At 32.0% G+C, this 13,300-nt stretch overlaps 2 protein-coding genes across 3 annotated transcripts; one reads left to right on the top strand and one right to left on the bottom strand.

Annotated features, from left to right (window-relative positions):
* Nucleotides 1–231: 231 nt before the first annotated feature.
* On the top strand, nucleotides 232–6,821 carry LOC105317123 (cytochrome P450 10). Of its 2 annotated transcripts, XM_011413665.4 has the most exons (10): nucleotides 232–357; nucleotides 2,249–2,418; nucleotides 2,564–2,789; nucleotides 2,925–3,103; nucleotides 4,163–4,349; nucleotides 4,582–4,762; nucleotides 4,960–5,123; nucleotides 5,253–5,334; nucleotides 5,847–6,065; nucleotides 6,479–6,821. In XM_011413665.4, exons 1-10 carry the CDS (start codon nucleotides 344–346, stop codon nucleotides 6,596–6,598), a joined length of 1,542 nt encoding a protein of 513 aa, XP_011411967.3. In that variant the 5' UTR covers nucleotides 232–343; the 3' UTR covers nucleotides 6,599–6,821. The 2 variants fall into 2 exon arrangements, with proteins under 2 accessions (XP_011411967.3, XP_065934841.1); XM_066078769.1 differs by lacking the exons at nucleotides 5,847–6,065; nucleotides 6,479–6,821 and adding an exon at nucleotides 5,608–5,710.
* A 2,772-nt stretch (nucleotides 6,822–9,593) lies between these two features.
* LOC105317124 (uncharacterized) lies at nucleotides 9,594–13,042 on the bottom strand. Its single transcript, XM_011413666.4, has 4 exons — nucleotides 12,811–13,042; nucleotides 12,386–12,587; nucleotides 11,482–11,573; nucleotides 9,594–10,508 (listed from the first exon to the last, which is right to left on the bottom strand). Exons 1-4 carry the CDS (start codon nucleotides 12,932–12,934, stop codon nucleotides 10,336–10,338), a joined length of 591 nt encoding a protein of 196 aa, XP_011411968.2. The 5' UTR covers nucleotides 12,935–13,042; the 3' UTR covers nucleotides 9,594–10,335.
* Nucleotides 13,043–13,300: the final 258 nt, after the last annotated feature.

Genomic DNA, 13,300 nt, shown 5'->3' with positions numbered 1-13,300 from the left:
TAATTAATTAGAAAAGTTTAAATTAATAATTCAGATAATTGGATAGGGTTATGATTATGAAAATAATTAAAATTGTAAAAGCAAATATAAGTAAACAGAATGCAGTACATGTACCAATACTTAATTCTTATTGATGATACAGAAATGATGAGTAAAATTCCTTCAAACCAATGAAGACCAGTCCATATAGAATCACTTCGTTGGAGAGTAAAAATCCTTCAATTACACATGTATTTTCATACACGGATGGCTTTCCATAGTTGTTCACTGTAAAAGATGTCGGCTTTTTGCAAAACGTAAACAAACTTGACCAAACGATGTCTTACTAAGTGTCTGGTGAGATATGGCGGGCATAAGGTAATACAATATATAAGTTATATTATAAAGTTGAATCTTCCATTATACAAGGGCGATGGATCGGTCCATAAACGGTGTTTTAGAAGAACAATGATTTATATCTCGACACAGCCTATATAAACTCTCAACGCGAATTGTTGAACAGAAACTGGTGCAGTGTGAGGGTTAATTATATAACTAGGTCGCCTTTAGAGTGTCACACTATCTGTAAACACAAGAGGCATCTGACACACATGAAGAGTATCGATTTGCGTCGAGGTGGCTCCGAAGTAAGGCCATGTACATGCACGATCTTCGTTGTACGACCCACTTTAATTTAGCTCACCTGTGATTTAAATACGTGTATTAGCTACAAGTTTGTAGCTCTACGGAAAAAAACCCTGAATTTTCGTGTAAATCTACAGACCTGCAGCTAGCTCGCGAAATTTCTATTTTCAAGTATTTTGCATTTACTAAAGGTTGATCATCACAATTTCCATTGATGGATCTGAGGCGAGTTCAACAGAGCGAGCGTCGCTCGCCAAAATTTGTGTTGCGGGTGAAGGGAATTTTGGCGAGCGCTCGCTCTTCTGAACACGCCTCTGGAGTACCAGAATCTCTTTTAAAATTTAAAGATATTAATTAAGTAAGCTCTTTTAAAGTTATCTCACATAAATTTTTCATTTTACACAGAAACCGGAAATATTCTATTGCGAAAGTAAGTTTAAAAGCTAAGAAGTCGAATTTGTCTAAAGAGTTGATTCACGCATATATATATATATATATTTCAAAAATTTAGATTTTTAACCAAAAAAATGAAATATGAAAATCGTTATTTTTTCAATAACTAAAACCTTAGAAGCAAACCGCTGCAAATATACAAAATAGATATCAAAATTATCATTTTAGAAGAAATTGAATGAAAATGGCAATTTATAAGACTGATCCCGATTGAAATAATACATGTAGATAAACCAATCAAATCTGAGACAAAATTGAAAGTAAAAAATCTTCCCTCATAAGTTTCATCATTGTACATCTATTATATAACATGTACAAAATGCATAATATTACTCAACATTGTTGATAGTTAAATCGATCAATCTAATAAAACATAAACACTTTGAAGGACATCCATTGAAAAAACGACAAGATACAGATAACGTTAAAACTCACTTAGAACCTGAAAACAATTGGGCTTTTTTCTATCTCTGATATTTTGATTATACAAGTACGGTTTCCTTTTCAAAAAACTTGAGAAAATTTTGAATCGAAACTGAAGAATTAACCCTAACCGACTCTCAAAACCGCGTCATAAAGTTCGTGAGAAAGAAGAAGATGCTATTATTATGTACTAGTATACAATTACTTGATTTCAAACGTTTGCAATAAACATATACATGTAGAATGTCCAAAGTTATTTATGCATTACATTTGAACTGTTTTTAATGAAAATGCACATGTGAAAGTTCAATTGAAATTGATGAAGATTTCTTAATTGACACACTATCAATTTTCACTCAGAAAAAATTCACAGGATCGAAAACATACTTCTTGGGAAGATTTATAATGGGCAAAGATGACATTGTACAATTTTTCAACGTTATCATCTTGGTGTTTTCGTGTCTGTTGCAATGCAATATCCCCGTAGACTTTTTATTTTTAGCTGTGTATTGAAATCTGCATGATAAGTTTCAGAGGCTGTTTCAAAGGAGAAAGCGAGGTTTTTTTCATTGTATTGAATTAACATTGTTTGAAACCCGATGTATTAAAATTTTAAAACAAATCGTTTAAGAAAATGTGCTGCATAAATGACTTGGGACAGAGTATAGTAACTACACTTATTTCGCAAATCCTACCCGATTCCATCTTTCGTATCTATACTGAATTATGCTATTGATTTTGATCTCAGACAGGCAGCGCGAATTTCTGTCCAGGGCCTCTTAAGACACCAGCACACGGCGACGTCCGAAAACCTTGGATCCGCCTCGAAAAATGTACGACCGTTCGATGACATCCCCGGACCTAGTGGCATATACAGTGTACCTTATCTTGGGACTGCTTTCCACTTCAAACCTTTTAGTAAGTCTGACATTAGCTGAGAGGTTTGATTTTTGTGTACATAAAAATAGAATAAATTGAAAGTCATGAAACATTGTTACATGAAATATATACATGTACATGTACATTATGACAAAGCCTTCTAAAATATTTAAACTTTCCTCAGCTTCCATTACTGTTTCCACGATATACAAGTTACTGCGGAAGTTTACTGATGAATACGGCGATATCATGAAGTTCAGAGCAGGCAAGAACTGGCTGGTGGTCCTCTCGAATCCGCTGTTTTCAGAACAGCTGCTGAGGGATGCGGACAAATACCCTGCTCGACCCACTGTCGGAATTTTGGACGCTTACTACAAAAGAAAGAAACTATCTCCAGGATTATCATCACTGTATAGTGTTTTAAAGATTACCTCCAACCCCAACCCTTTTCTACCGATAAGACAATGCATGCTTAATATTTTTTTAAAAATCATTTCAAATTGGAAGAGTATATGCAAAATTGTTTTTAAACTTTAATATTTTAGGCAAGGTGAACAATGGGCCAATCTTAGAAAACCTGCCAACAACCAAATGATGCGCCCGGCAGTGGTGTCGTCATACATACCTGCTCTGACACCCGTAGCAGACGACTTCATCGCCATCTGCAGAAATTCCCATAGAATTGATGATTGTTTAAAGACAATGATTAACTTTACAACCGAGAGTAATTTGATTAAGATTTTTTTTTAAAGTCTGATAGTCTTGGCCTTTGAACGAAGAACAATATTACTGTTGATGAAAAAAATGCACATGCGTGGAAATAGAAATCTAGAAATCTTTCTAAGGGGATGGTTCGATGAATTTGTTTTTGTTTTGTTTTTTTTGTGGTGGTGGATGTGGGGAGGGGGGATTAAAAACCTATTTTTAACCGGGTTTTTCAAGGAAAAAGTCCGATTATTGAAATGCATATGGTGAAAATGGCGGGAGGGCGGTTGCCAAAAGGGTATCTTTATCCCTTATTGTACGGATACTACCTCCAACAATTTTCAAGATAGGAAGTTGTTCTTTCGCAAATCAATTGAACATATGTCAGAGGTGTGCATTTCTGACTATTTATGAAGAAAATAACAACTGTTGAACTAAGTCATTTGTGGCAAAATATTGCATATACAATGTAGGGTACCCTATTGTACGGATACATGTAGCTCCTTCTACAGTTTTCAAGATACAATATAGGAAGGTGTTCTTTTGCAGATCAATTGTACACATATCAGAGGTGTGTATATTGCTAGGATTTCTGATAATCTAGGGGGAAATACCAGCTATTGAACTTAATTATTTTTTAATCATTTTTTTTTGTTTTGAAAAATACTGCATATAGGGTACCCCTATTGTACGGATACTAGTAACTCCTTCTCAAGTTTTCAAGATAGACAAATGGATTATGGATACTGTTCAAACAAAAGAAAACCCGATATGCTGTCACATTGACAGCTTTTCTCTTGTTGATAATTCTACTATGTGAACCCCGGTATATTCAGGGGAGGGGAAAGACTTCATGATTTACCATTAATACTTCATTTAGAAAGAAAAAAAATACTACACGTTCCTGAATTTTTTCTTTTGAATACTATCTTACGCGTTTCGTCAGAGAGAATTAAAGTACATTTAATAAATCGTACACGATTTATTGATATCTATACCTTCCAAGTTCAAGTCATTTTTTCTGTTCCAAATAAATAGTTGATAGTACACGTATCAAATTTTTTTTTTGGAACACCAGGTATCGGAATGCTGTGCTTTAACAGACGTTTGGGGTGTTTAGCTGGAACAGCCAATCTTGACTTTGTGGAAGACCTTGGCATTTTCTTCCGCGGACTCGCCGAATCAAACCACAACTCCCAGGCTTACAAATACTTTCAAACACCCTTTTATAAGAAATTTGAAAAATCTGCAGATAACATGTACAAGTGGGTGGCAACAGGTTTTAGAGTTTATAAACGATTTCTGATTTTACGTGGAAAGTATTGAATGTAGATTAAAATAATTTAATATTTTTAAAAAAAAAATTATATCTTTTCTTTTACCAAGGCTATGTAATTAAGAGATCCATGCCATACAATTTTTTCCGATTGGATTGATATCTGACTTTGTGTGTTTATTTTCCTAATTTTTCCTACTGAAACATTCTTGTCTGTAAAGAGTTGCAGCAAAGGAAATGCACGACGCCTTGAACAAGATGGAAGAACTCAGACGGGAAGGGAAGTTAGAGGAATATTTAAAGGAACCCAATTTCCTCTATGCCTTGATTTCTCACCCTGGAATGACGCTGGCTAAAACCCAGAGTCTGATCCTTGATTTATTTGTTGGAGGTATTGACTCTGTAAGTAAAAATGTATTTTAAAAAATCATTAGAATTTTTTTTCTTGAAAGCGCTTTAATATCGAGCGCGCTAAAAAAATAGTTTAAACCTTGTCACAAAGACCCTAGGAACAATATTTTGTACAATCATGTTGACTGCATACACAATTAAGTCTTTGTTGCTATTTTTTGCTTCTTTTTTTCATCATGAAACGAAAGACATCAAATGCACTGACATTCTTATGGCATGAGTTAGCCACGCACCAAGAATCACAAGAGCGTCTCTACCAGGAAATTCGTCACGTGATTGGCAACAAAAACCTAGATGTAGAAGCTCTGACCAATATGCCATATCTGAAAGCGTGCGTCAAGGAATCCTTGAGGTAGGCCAAAATAATAACAACAACAACAAAATTACAACTCAATAAAAACAAAGAGTTTTAGAAATGTTACATATGATGTGCTTTATGCTCTAACCTTTTATTTATAAATCGTGTTTGTGTTTTTTAAAGGAAAAATTATCCTCTATCAACCGGAAGTATTAGACGTTTGAAGGAGGATATTGTAGTTGGCGGATATCGAATCCCAAAAGGAGTACGTACGAATTAATATACAGCCGAAATACAACAAACACCATTTCATGTATACATGTACATAATATACAATCATATTCTACGACATACTAGTAGTAAACCCGTAGAAAACCTAGAAAGTAAACCCAGGGTTTAGTTGGAGTGTACTTTCTGTTAGGTTGGGTCTGATCGGTACTGTACTGTAGTTCCATGATTATTCGCTGAATACCAATTTTAATGTAGTTCGTTGTTGAGCAGATGCACACTAAAGTATGAAACACGTTTGTATTGGCAGAGCTATCGTCAATCGTCTATCGTCCTGAAACTCGTAACGCATACAAAACCCGCAAAAATTGACACCCATGAATACTTCATGTAATAAAACTACAGAGTACATGTAAGCTCATTTCTCAGTTTCTGCGAAATTTTTGAAATTCAGTGTAAATAAGAGGATAACATGGGGGGGGGGTTGCTGCATCTTTGAACTATTTTGTATTTATAGGTATGGTATCTTATATATTACATTTTATTTAGACTGATGTTCTTGTCCCTCTGAGAAACATGTCTCATGATGAAAAATACTTCAAGAACGCAGACCAGTTCATCCCAGAAAGATTTCTAAGAGGAGACAAGTCGATCGATGATGAGACGCGACACACGGAACCGTTCGTTTATCTCCCCTTTGGGTTTGGACCGCGCAGCTGTATCGGGCAGCGCTTCGCCGAGAATGAGATGTACATTATCACAGCAAAGGTATAGCTTCTGAAACACGGAATAAATTATTATAGTCTTCAAGTTCAAGTTATTTCATTTTATTTCTACATGTATACATATTTCTACATTCAAGTATACTTGCACCGAATATATTTACTTTTACGTGCTCGTATATCAAGTTGTAAGATAAACATTTCAGTTTTGAAATTCTTTTTATACATTATCTGATTAGGAAAATAATTATAAAATTTTTTGGAAAAGTTGCCTACATCGAATATTGTTTTAATTTTTGATTTAAACAAAAAAAGTAAACACTCTTAAATATCCATGTAATCATATACTATATTTAGATGTTCATGTCTTTTCGAATGCGCATCCTGTTTCTAGCTCTAAGGGTTAATTAAGTAGTGTTGGCATCACAGTGAAAACTAAGAGGATTTTTTCTGTTTTAGCTTTTCCAAGCTTTCCAAGTCTCACTGGCACCTGAAGTCCCAAAACAACTACAGTATACGTACAGAATATTTGCCTGTCCAACAACCAAAGTCACATTATTGTTGAAAGACAGACAGTAATTATCCATTCTCCTCCGGAGTACCATATCATATTAACTATATATACCCACAGCTCACTGTATGCTGCTTTAGAAAGATACTCAAGATACTTCGGGGAAAAAAACTTTTTGTCATCCACTAGACTGGCCTTCGTATACCTGACTTGTTTTAATGATGGAATTATGTTATTTAAAGATTTTGTCCCATTTGGCAATACTGTGCATTTTATTGCACAAGATTTTTACTTTTTATACCAAAGACATAAAAAAAAAATCAGACTGTGAAAATATTATATAACAGTATTAGAATAAACCCCAGTATAAATACATGTATTCCAATACATCTTTATAAAAACAGCAGGTACATATACATGTATAATAATTCAGAAACAAAAGCAGTAATAAATAGTAAGTTAAACCAATTTTTACAAATCAAACAGAGATTGCGCCATCATCTGAAACTGCACTACAAACATGAATATGTTGGTGTTTTAATTTAGATAGTTTTAGTTGTTTACTATTTTAAAAGAACATATTTTGTAGATGAAAAGTTCTGTATTTTTTTCCAGTATTTTCTCTTTCAATTGACAATGGATTTTTTTTGGATAATATGTTGACATTGTTTTAGTCCCATTTGTACACAGATGTACATGTCTTGTCTGGTGCAATTTTTTTTTATGATATTAGTATCCATATTTACAACAATATATTCATCATTACTGATACATCTGTGTCTTAAACTCTAAAAATGGCTTGACTTCATATGTATTAAACTTGATCATTATAAAATACTTCTTTTGTAGTGTGACAGTGTCTTTTAATATGATAAATATAATGAATTTTTAAATAGCATGTACTTGATTGTCTGACAGTCTTGTTGAATTTTCTATGGTTGTTCTATGAAATTGTTGGTTGTATTGTCTTGTACCAATTATTTACAAAATACATGTATCTAATAAAAGTTAGACAAATTGTGACGTGTTTGATATCATTTAATACTTTTTGTGAAGTATTCAGAAATTTTAAGAAATATGTCATGTTGTAAATTTTGAATTTACTGGGTGGGTTTTTACAATATGAAAACATTGTCATACCTGGTATTCACACCCACAAGGTAAATTTAAAATTCACATACTTTTTCATGTTGTAAATTTTGAATTTACATCCACATAGTGACATAGTACATTCATAATTTACAATGTGTCTGGGTTTTTTTGGAAAAAGTTTTTTTAAATACTACAAAAAATACTATACAACCCTCGATCATTATAAAAGGTCATTAGTTCATAACAATATAATGAGCTCTTTATATATCAACATCCTTTTTATTCAACTACTAAAGAACAGAAAACAGATATAGTTTCTCCAAAATAATAAATTTCCTGATATTTGCTATGACATGTAACAAAGGGACTAAACTGATACCCCTAAATTTGCCATACATTGTAGCATTTTCAAAACTCAACTTTGCATCTTACAGAAGCCATATACTGTGGTTTCATCAATATTCGTTGAATACCAATTTTCGTGGATTTCGTTGTTTAGTTGATCCATGAAATTAAATGTTCACTGAAGTGCAATTTTTCTTAGCATTTTGTATTGATAGGGTAATTGGCCACGAATTCACGTATCCTTGAAACTGTGATTTTCACTTTGTCCACGAAAATTGGTACCATTGAATATTAATGAAACCACAGTATACAGTTAAGATCTAAAATTTATCAAAATGTCCTAATCTTATATGATATGTACAGTTAAGATCTAAAATTTATCAAAATGTCTTAATCTTATATGTATTAGTAAAAGATATTCCATAAGTGTCAAAAGACTTCAAAATTAATCTGAATTCATCTTTTCAAATCTCTTCAAAATCTGACTAGACAGACATGATTTATTTATACTTTTTGCATGCTACTGTACATGTTTATTATTTTATGGACTAATGGGCTAAAGTTAATACTTTTAAAATACAAATTAAAATAGTGGTGAGATGTATGTGTATTGCAGAGTTACTTAACCTGGTCAACATTATATAAATACATGTACCATATAAATACAATCATGTAAGCATATTTTAAAATGATAATGCTATATAATTAATAGTATTAATACTTTAGAAGTAGAGAACAATTCAACACAGGTTGACACACTACAGGAATATATATCAAATAAATACACAGTTATGGCAATTTTTTGGGGAATGTACAAAACAATAAATACAAAAAATATATAATTAAATATAGTAACAAACTGTTACAAAAAATATATCAAAAATAAAAGATATCCCAGTAATAAATACAAAAATTATCAAATAAAATATATGAACAAAATGTAACAAAAAGAAAATTATATCAAAAATTAACAATACCATGGTTATTAATAAACCTGCATCACGTGTCAGTCAAATTGTACATCTAACTGCCACATGTAAAAAACAAATCAATTTTCAAGTATGTTCGTTGTTGATAAAATTTACAGTACATGTATTTTATTCATATCTAAGTACAATATGCAAGCAACATTTCTTACTATCTTGCAATCAAAATGCAAGGTTCTCCTCTATAAATACACCCATACACAGTATTCAATTCAATTATATGTAAAAAATAAAAAAAAGTAAATGAACAAATAAATATACACAATTTTTGCATACCCCTTGTCAGAAATCTTCTTAACTTTTTAAGTAATTGTGAGACACTGAGAAATATTTATATGGATAAAAAGTATATCATATTCAGTAGATAAATTCAATTTTATAAATTTTCAAAATTTACAATTATAATTCTATATAAAACACATTTAAAAATTCTTACCACAGTATCTGTTACAATTTAAAAACCACCCACAGTATTCAAATTCAATACATTTAGTTTTAAATTACAAGCTGATGTTTAACTAACTGGGCCATACTGCTATTAGTGCTATAATATATATAACGGAAGTCATGTTGTGGTGTAAAAAACCTAGCTATGAATAAGTTTTGTGCCAATTTTTTCATCATTAACAAATTAAACAATTAACATTTCAGGCAGGATCAAATCATCGAATTTTGATTCTAAAGTTAGAAATAACTGTAACTAAATTCAATTATTTTTTTTTAGCTTAGTGTTAAACACATGTTAATTTTTGTTCAAATTATAATTTTTTTTCTTTGAGTTGGAACACTGTTTACAGTATAAAAATGTCCTTTTATGAAAGGGTACTTTTTGATTTTTTATAAAGGTAACAAAATCAATTATTATAATTATACATTTTATTATACTTTCATGTTAAATACTAAAATCTGATTGGTTTAGACGCAGTTGGTAATCCGTTCTATTACCCACAGCGTTAGCAACATACTTGGCAACGGGTAACACAACGAATTGTTACATGCGCGTAAATTATGCATGTACGGTTCGCCGTAGAATTCACTTCATTTCTTTATAAAAGCAGTAAAATTTTCTTTAAAACTAAGACATTCAGTATAATAAAATAAATAGTGCCTGTTGTTGAAAATGATACCCCTCGAAAACCATTGTCAACCTCTGCTTCGCTTCGGTTGACAATGGTATCTCTGGGTGTCAATTTCAAAAGTTATTCTCCCAAACAGGCACTATTTATATAATATGACACTGAGAAATGAAAACAAGTTTGAATTCAGTGTAAAATTCATTATTAGAGTGTTAGCTGTTACTGTCCTGGTAATGATTTTATAAAGTAAATCTACTTTACCCTATAGGTTTCAGTAACAGGAATGTTGAAGTAAAATACTTGAGTTTACTGAAAACCTAGAGTAATAAAACTCAACACTAGGACCAACAGACCTGAGCCTGAGATCGTGTTGGCTAGGTCAAAGACGCCAGGATCAAACTTGAAGCAGTTCTGTTTTCCGTCAATCACATGGAAATTCTGGGCCTCGCAAAAAGATGTTCCATTCTGGTAAACATCACCTGGCAAAGGAAAACCCAGTTAAAAACGTAGTTATATATAAATAGATAAAAAAAATATATCAATTATTAGCATTATGATGTAATGATAAACTAAGGATAATTATCTATACCTTAGTCCTCTGCTAACTCAAAATATACAATGTACCATAGTTTTAGCCTTTACTGACTGAGGTAAGGGGTTAACCCACTAGGAAGTGGCAATATAAGTGGAGAATTAAATCAAGAATTAGTACATTTTTTGTGCCCAATAAATATACACTTTTTTCAATTGGTGGCATTGTGGTCCAAATTTTTTTCAGACCAGTCAGTTACAGATCTGCAGCTAGTGTTTAAAGTACGTGGTAGTACTTTGCAAAACTAAATTCCAATTTCATTACAATCATGCACACACCTAATAGTGTTTTATGATACATAATTACTATTAATTTCACAGTCACATGATGGTGTGATCTGATACTCAACATAGTTCACAGTCCAGTAACAAATTCCCTATACTTATTATTCATATTGGTTATCTTAAATGTATATAACAAATTTAGAATATAGCTAAATGTTAGTAGATCCACTGGCCCCTAGGGCTTCAATATAACAATCGTATATTGTAGTTTCCTAATTTAACCAGAGAAATTAATATCCGTGTAAAATTGCTCGAAGCACATCTCATGAATTTTAAAATCTCGCTTTTATTTCTCAGACATATGTAAACTAGATCAAACTATGATAACAATTCGGCATTCGCAATTTTATGTTCTTGCGATTTGGAAACCAGTTAAATCAAAGAATTAATGTATCAGTAGGTACTTGCATAAAATAAGGAATCTACAGTATTAGGCCTTTAAAAATTTTGGAACTTGTGCCCAATCCAATTGTGTTTAAACAACAAATATGTTAAAACCAAACCAACATGCGCGTGTATATTAACAACTTCTTCTATTAGTAATACAAAATAAAGGAATTTTCAATCAAAAAATACCTATTCTGGTTCCTTCGTACATGGCTCCTTGGCAGTGATGATGGACTGACTTGCAAAAGTCAATACAGACATGAACCTTTCTGTCTTGATCTCTATAAAAGATCAGTCCATATTATTGAATGTGCAGTGTACATATACATAATTGCATAGCTTACCGAAATCATTGTCAAAAAAAAAAGAAATATATTTTCAATTGCAATCATATGGAATTTCCATTCCATGCAAATAATAAAACAAAACATCTAATCATGCTTGGACAATTTAAGATTAAAATTGATTACCAAGTAAACAATTAAAACAAGACTGCATAAATTCATTTTAACATATAATTATATGTTATATATATCCGGTACATGTTTCTAATTTTGATATCAAGAATAGTGTTCAATAGCAATTATATTCCGGTAAATGTAAAAAAAAAATTACCCGGTATACCTTGTGCCATTATTCTAAGATACATGTAGTTTTTAAAGTTCATTAAAATACATTCTAATCTGGCTTAAATTATTCTGATAATTATTTTCTGAAAGAGGTCTCAATCATGATGAAATCTTGATACAATATTTTAAAAAAGCTATAATTTAAAAGATGAGAATTGCAGACTATTACCTTGATATGCTTTAATCAATTGTGCTAAGCTGTTCAACAACAAAATAATAAAAGGAAAAAATATTTCAAAGAAAGTTTACTTTTAAAATATGAAGGTGTTCCATTAGTAGACAATAACTCCTTATAAGGAAATTGTCTTTACGGTACCCTAGTGAGAGCTATCTCTGTATTCTAAGAGTAATTAATTCTTAAATCAGAAAGTAAAAATGATTCAGAATTAAAAATCAAAATAAAAAAAACAATTCAAGTTGCTCTAAATTCTTGTCATGCAATTAAAATTTCAATAGTTACTTACTTGTGATACCAATACACTTGATCTGGTGCACAGAAATAACACATCATGTAGTTCACGTGGTTGGTGCATTCCTGAGAGGCTCCATATAAGGGTGGCATTCTAGAGAACACAGAGGTGACCTCTGTGCGCTTGCAGCAGGCATTTGGTGCATACCACGTGCAGTTAATTAGTCCTTCTACTCCAACAGCAACCCTTTCATTTTCTTTAAAAAAGAAATCATAACATTAACTTAAATAATTATTTCAGCAATGGGTTTTTTTTCTTACTAATATTTACAAATGGCATTTAGCTTATGAAGCTGCTCCCTTCATAGGTATTGAATCTACACACAACTCATTAATGCCATGTTACTCCAAGACTCAAAATTCAAATTTTTCCCCTTTAATACTCTATACATTGTATATATCTAAGTATCGATGTTTTACCAAAATAGGTGCATGGGTTTCTGTTACTACTTTTTTCCATGTGAAATTCAACCACTGAATTTTCAGCTGTTGTCACATCGGTCAGTGAAACATAAATCAAAAAGCATATGATTAGACATCTCATCCTGAAACAGCTGCACAGGTCCAATCTTTCAAAGAATCCGCAATATCGGCATATGAGAACTCAGCATCTGTACCAAATCAATACAGGAAACAGAAGTAGTGAAAGTAAAACCAAAACCCAGGCAGTGAAAATATCCGGATTGTTGCAGGCTCAATACGTGAAGTCGATACATGTATACATGCACTTCTAGGTACTGTTAATGGTTTGTGAATAATTTGATTAAATCCTTGTCTCTATCACTATCAGACATGAATAGAGTTTTTTTGAAATATTTTATTTTACACACATCCCGGAATAAATCTGCAACTGCATGAATGGGTGGCACTAGCCTATAGTGTAGGGGTAACTATGTTGTATCATTGTTTG

The sequence above is a fragment of the Magallana gigas genome, chromosome 3, assembly GCF_963853765.1.
Source record: "Magallana gigas chromosome 3, xbMagGiga1.1, whole genome shotgun sequence".
Classification (NCBI taxonomy): domain Eukaryota; kingdom Metazoa; phylum Mollusca; class Bivalvia; order Ostreida; family Ostreidae; genus Magallana; species Magallana gigas.
Note: the sequence above shows the minus strand (reverse complement) of the source record. Positions and strands in the feature narration are given on the sequence as shown.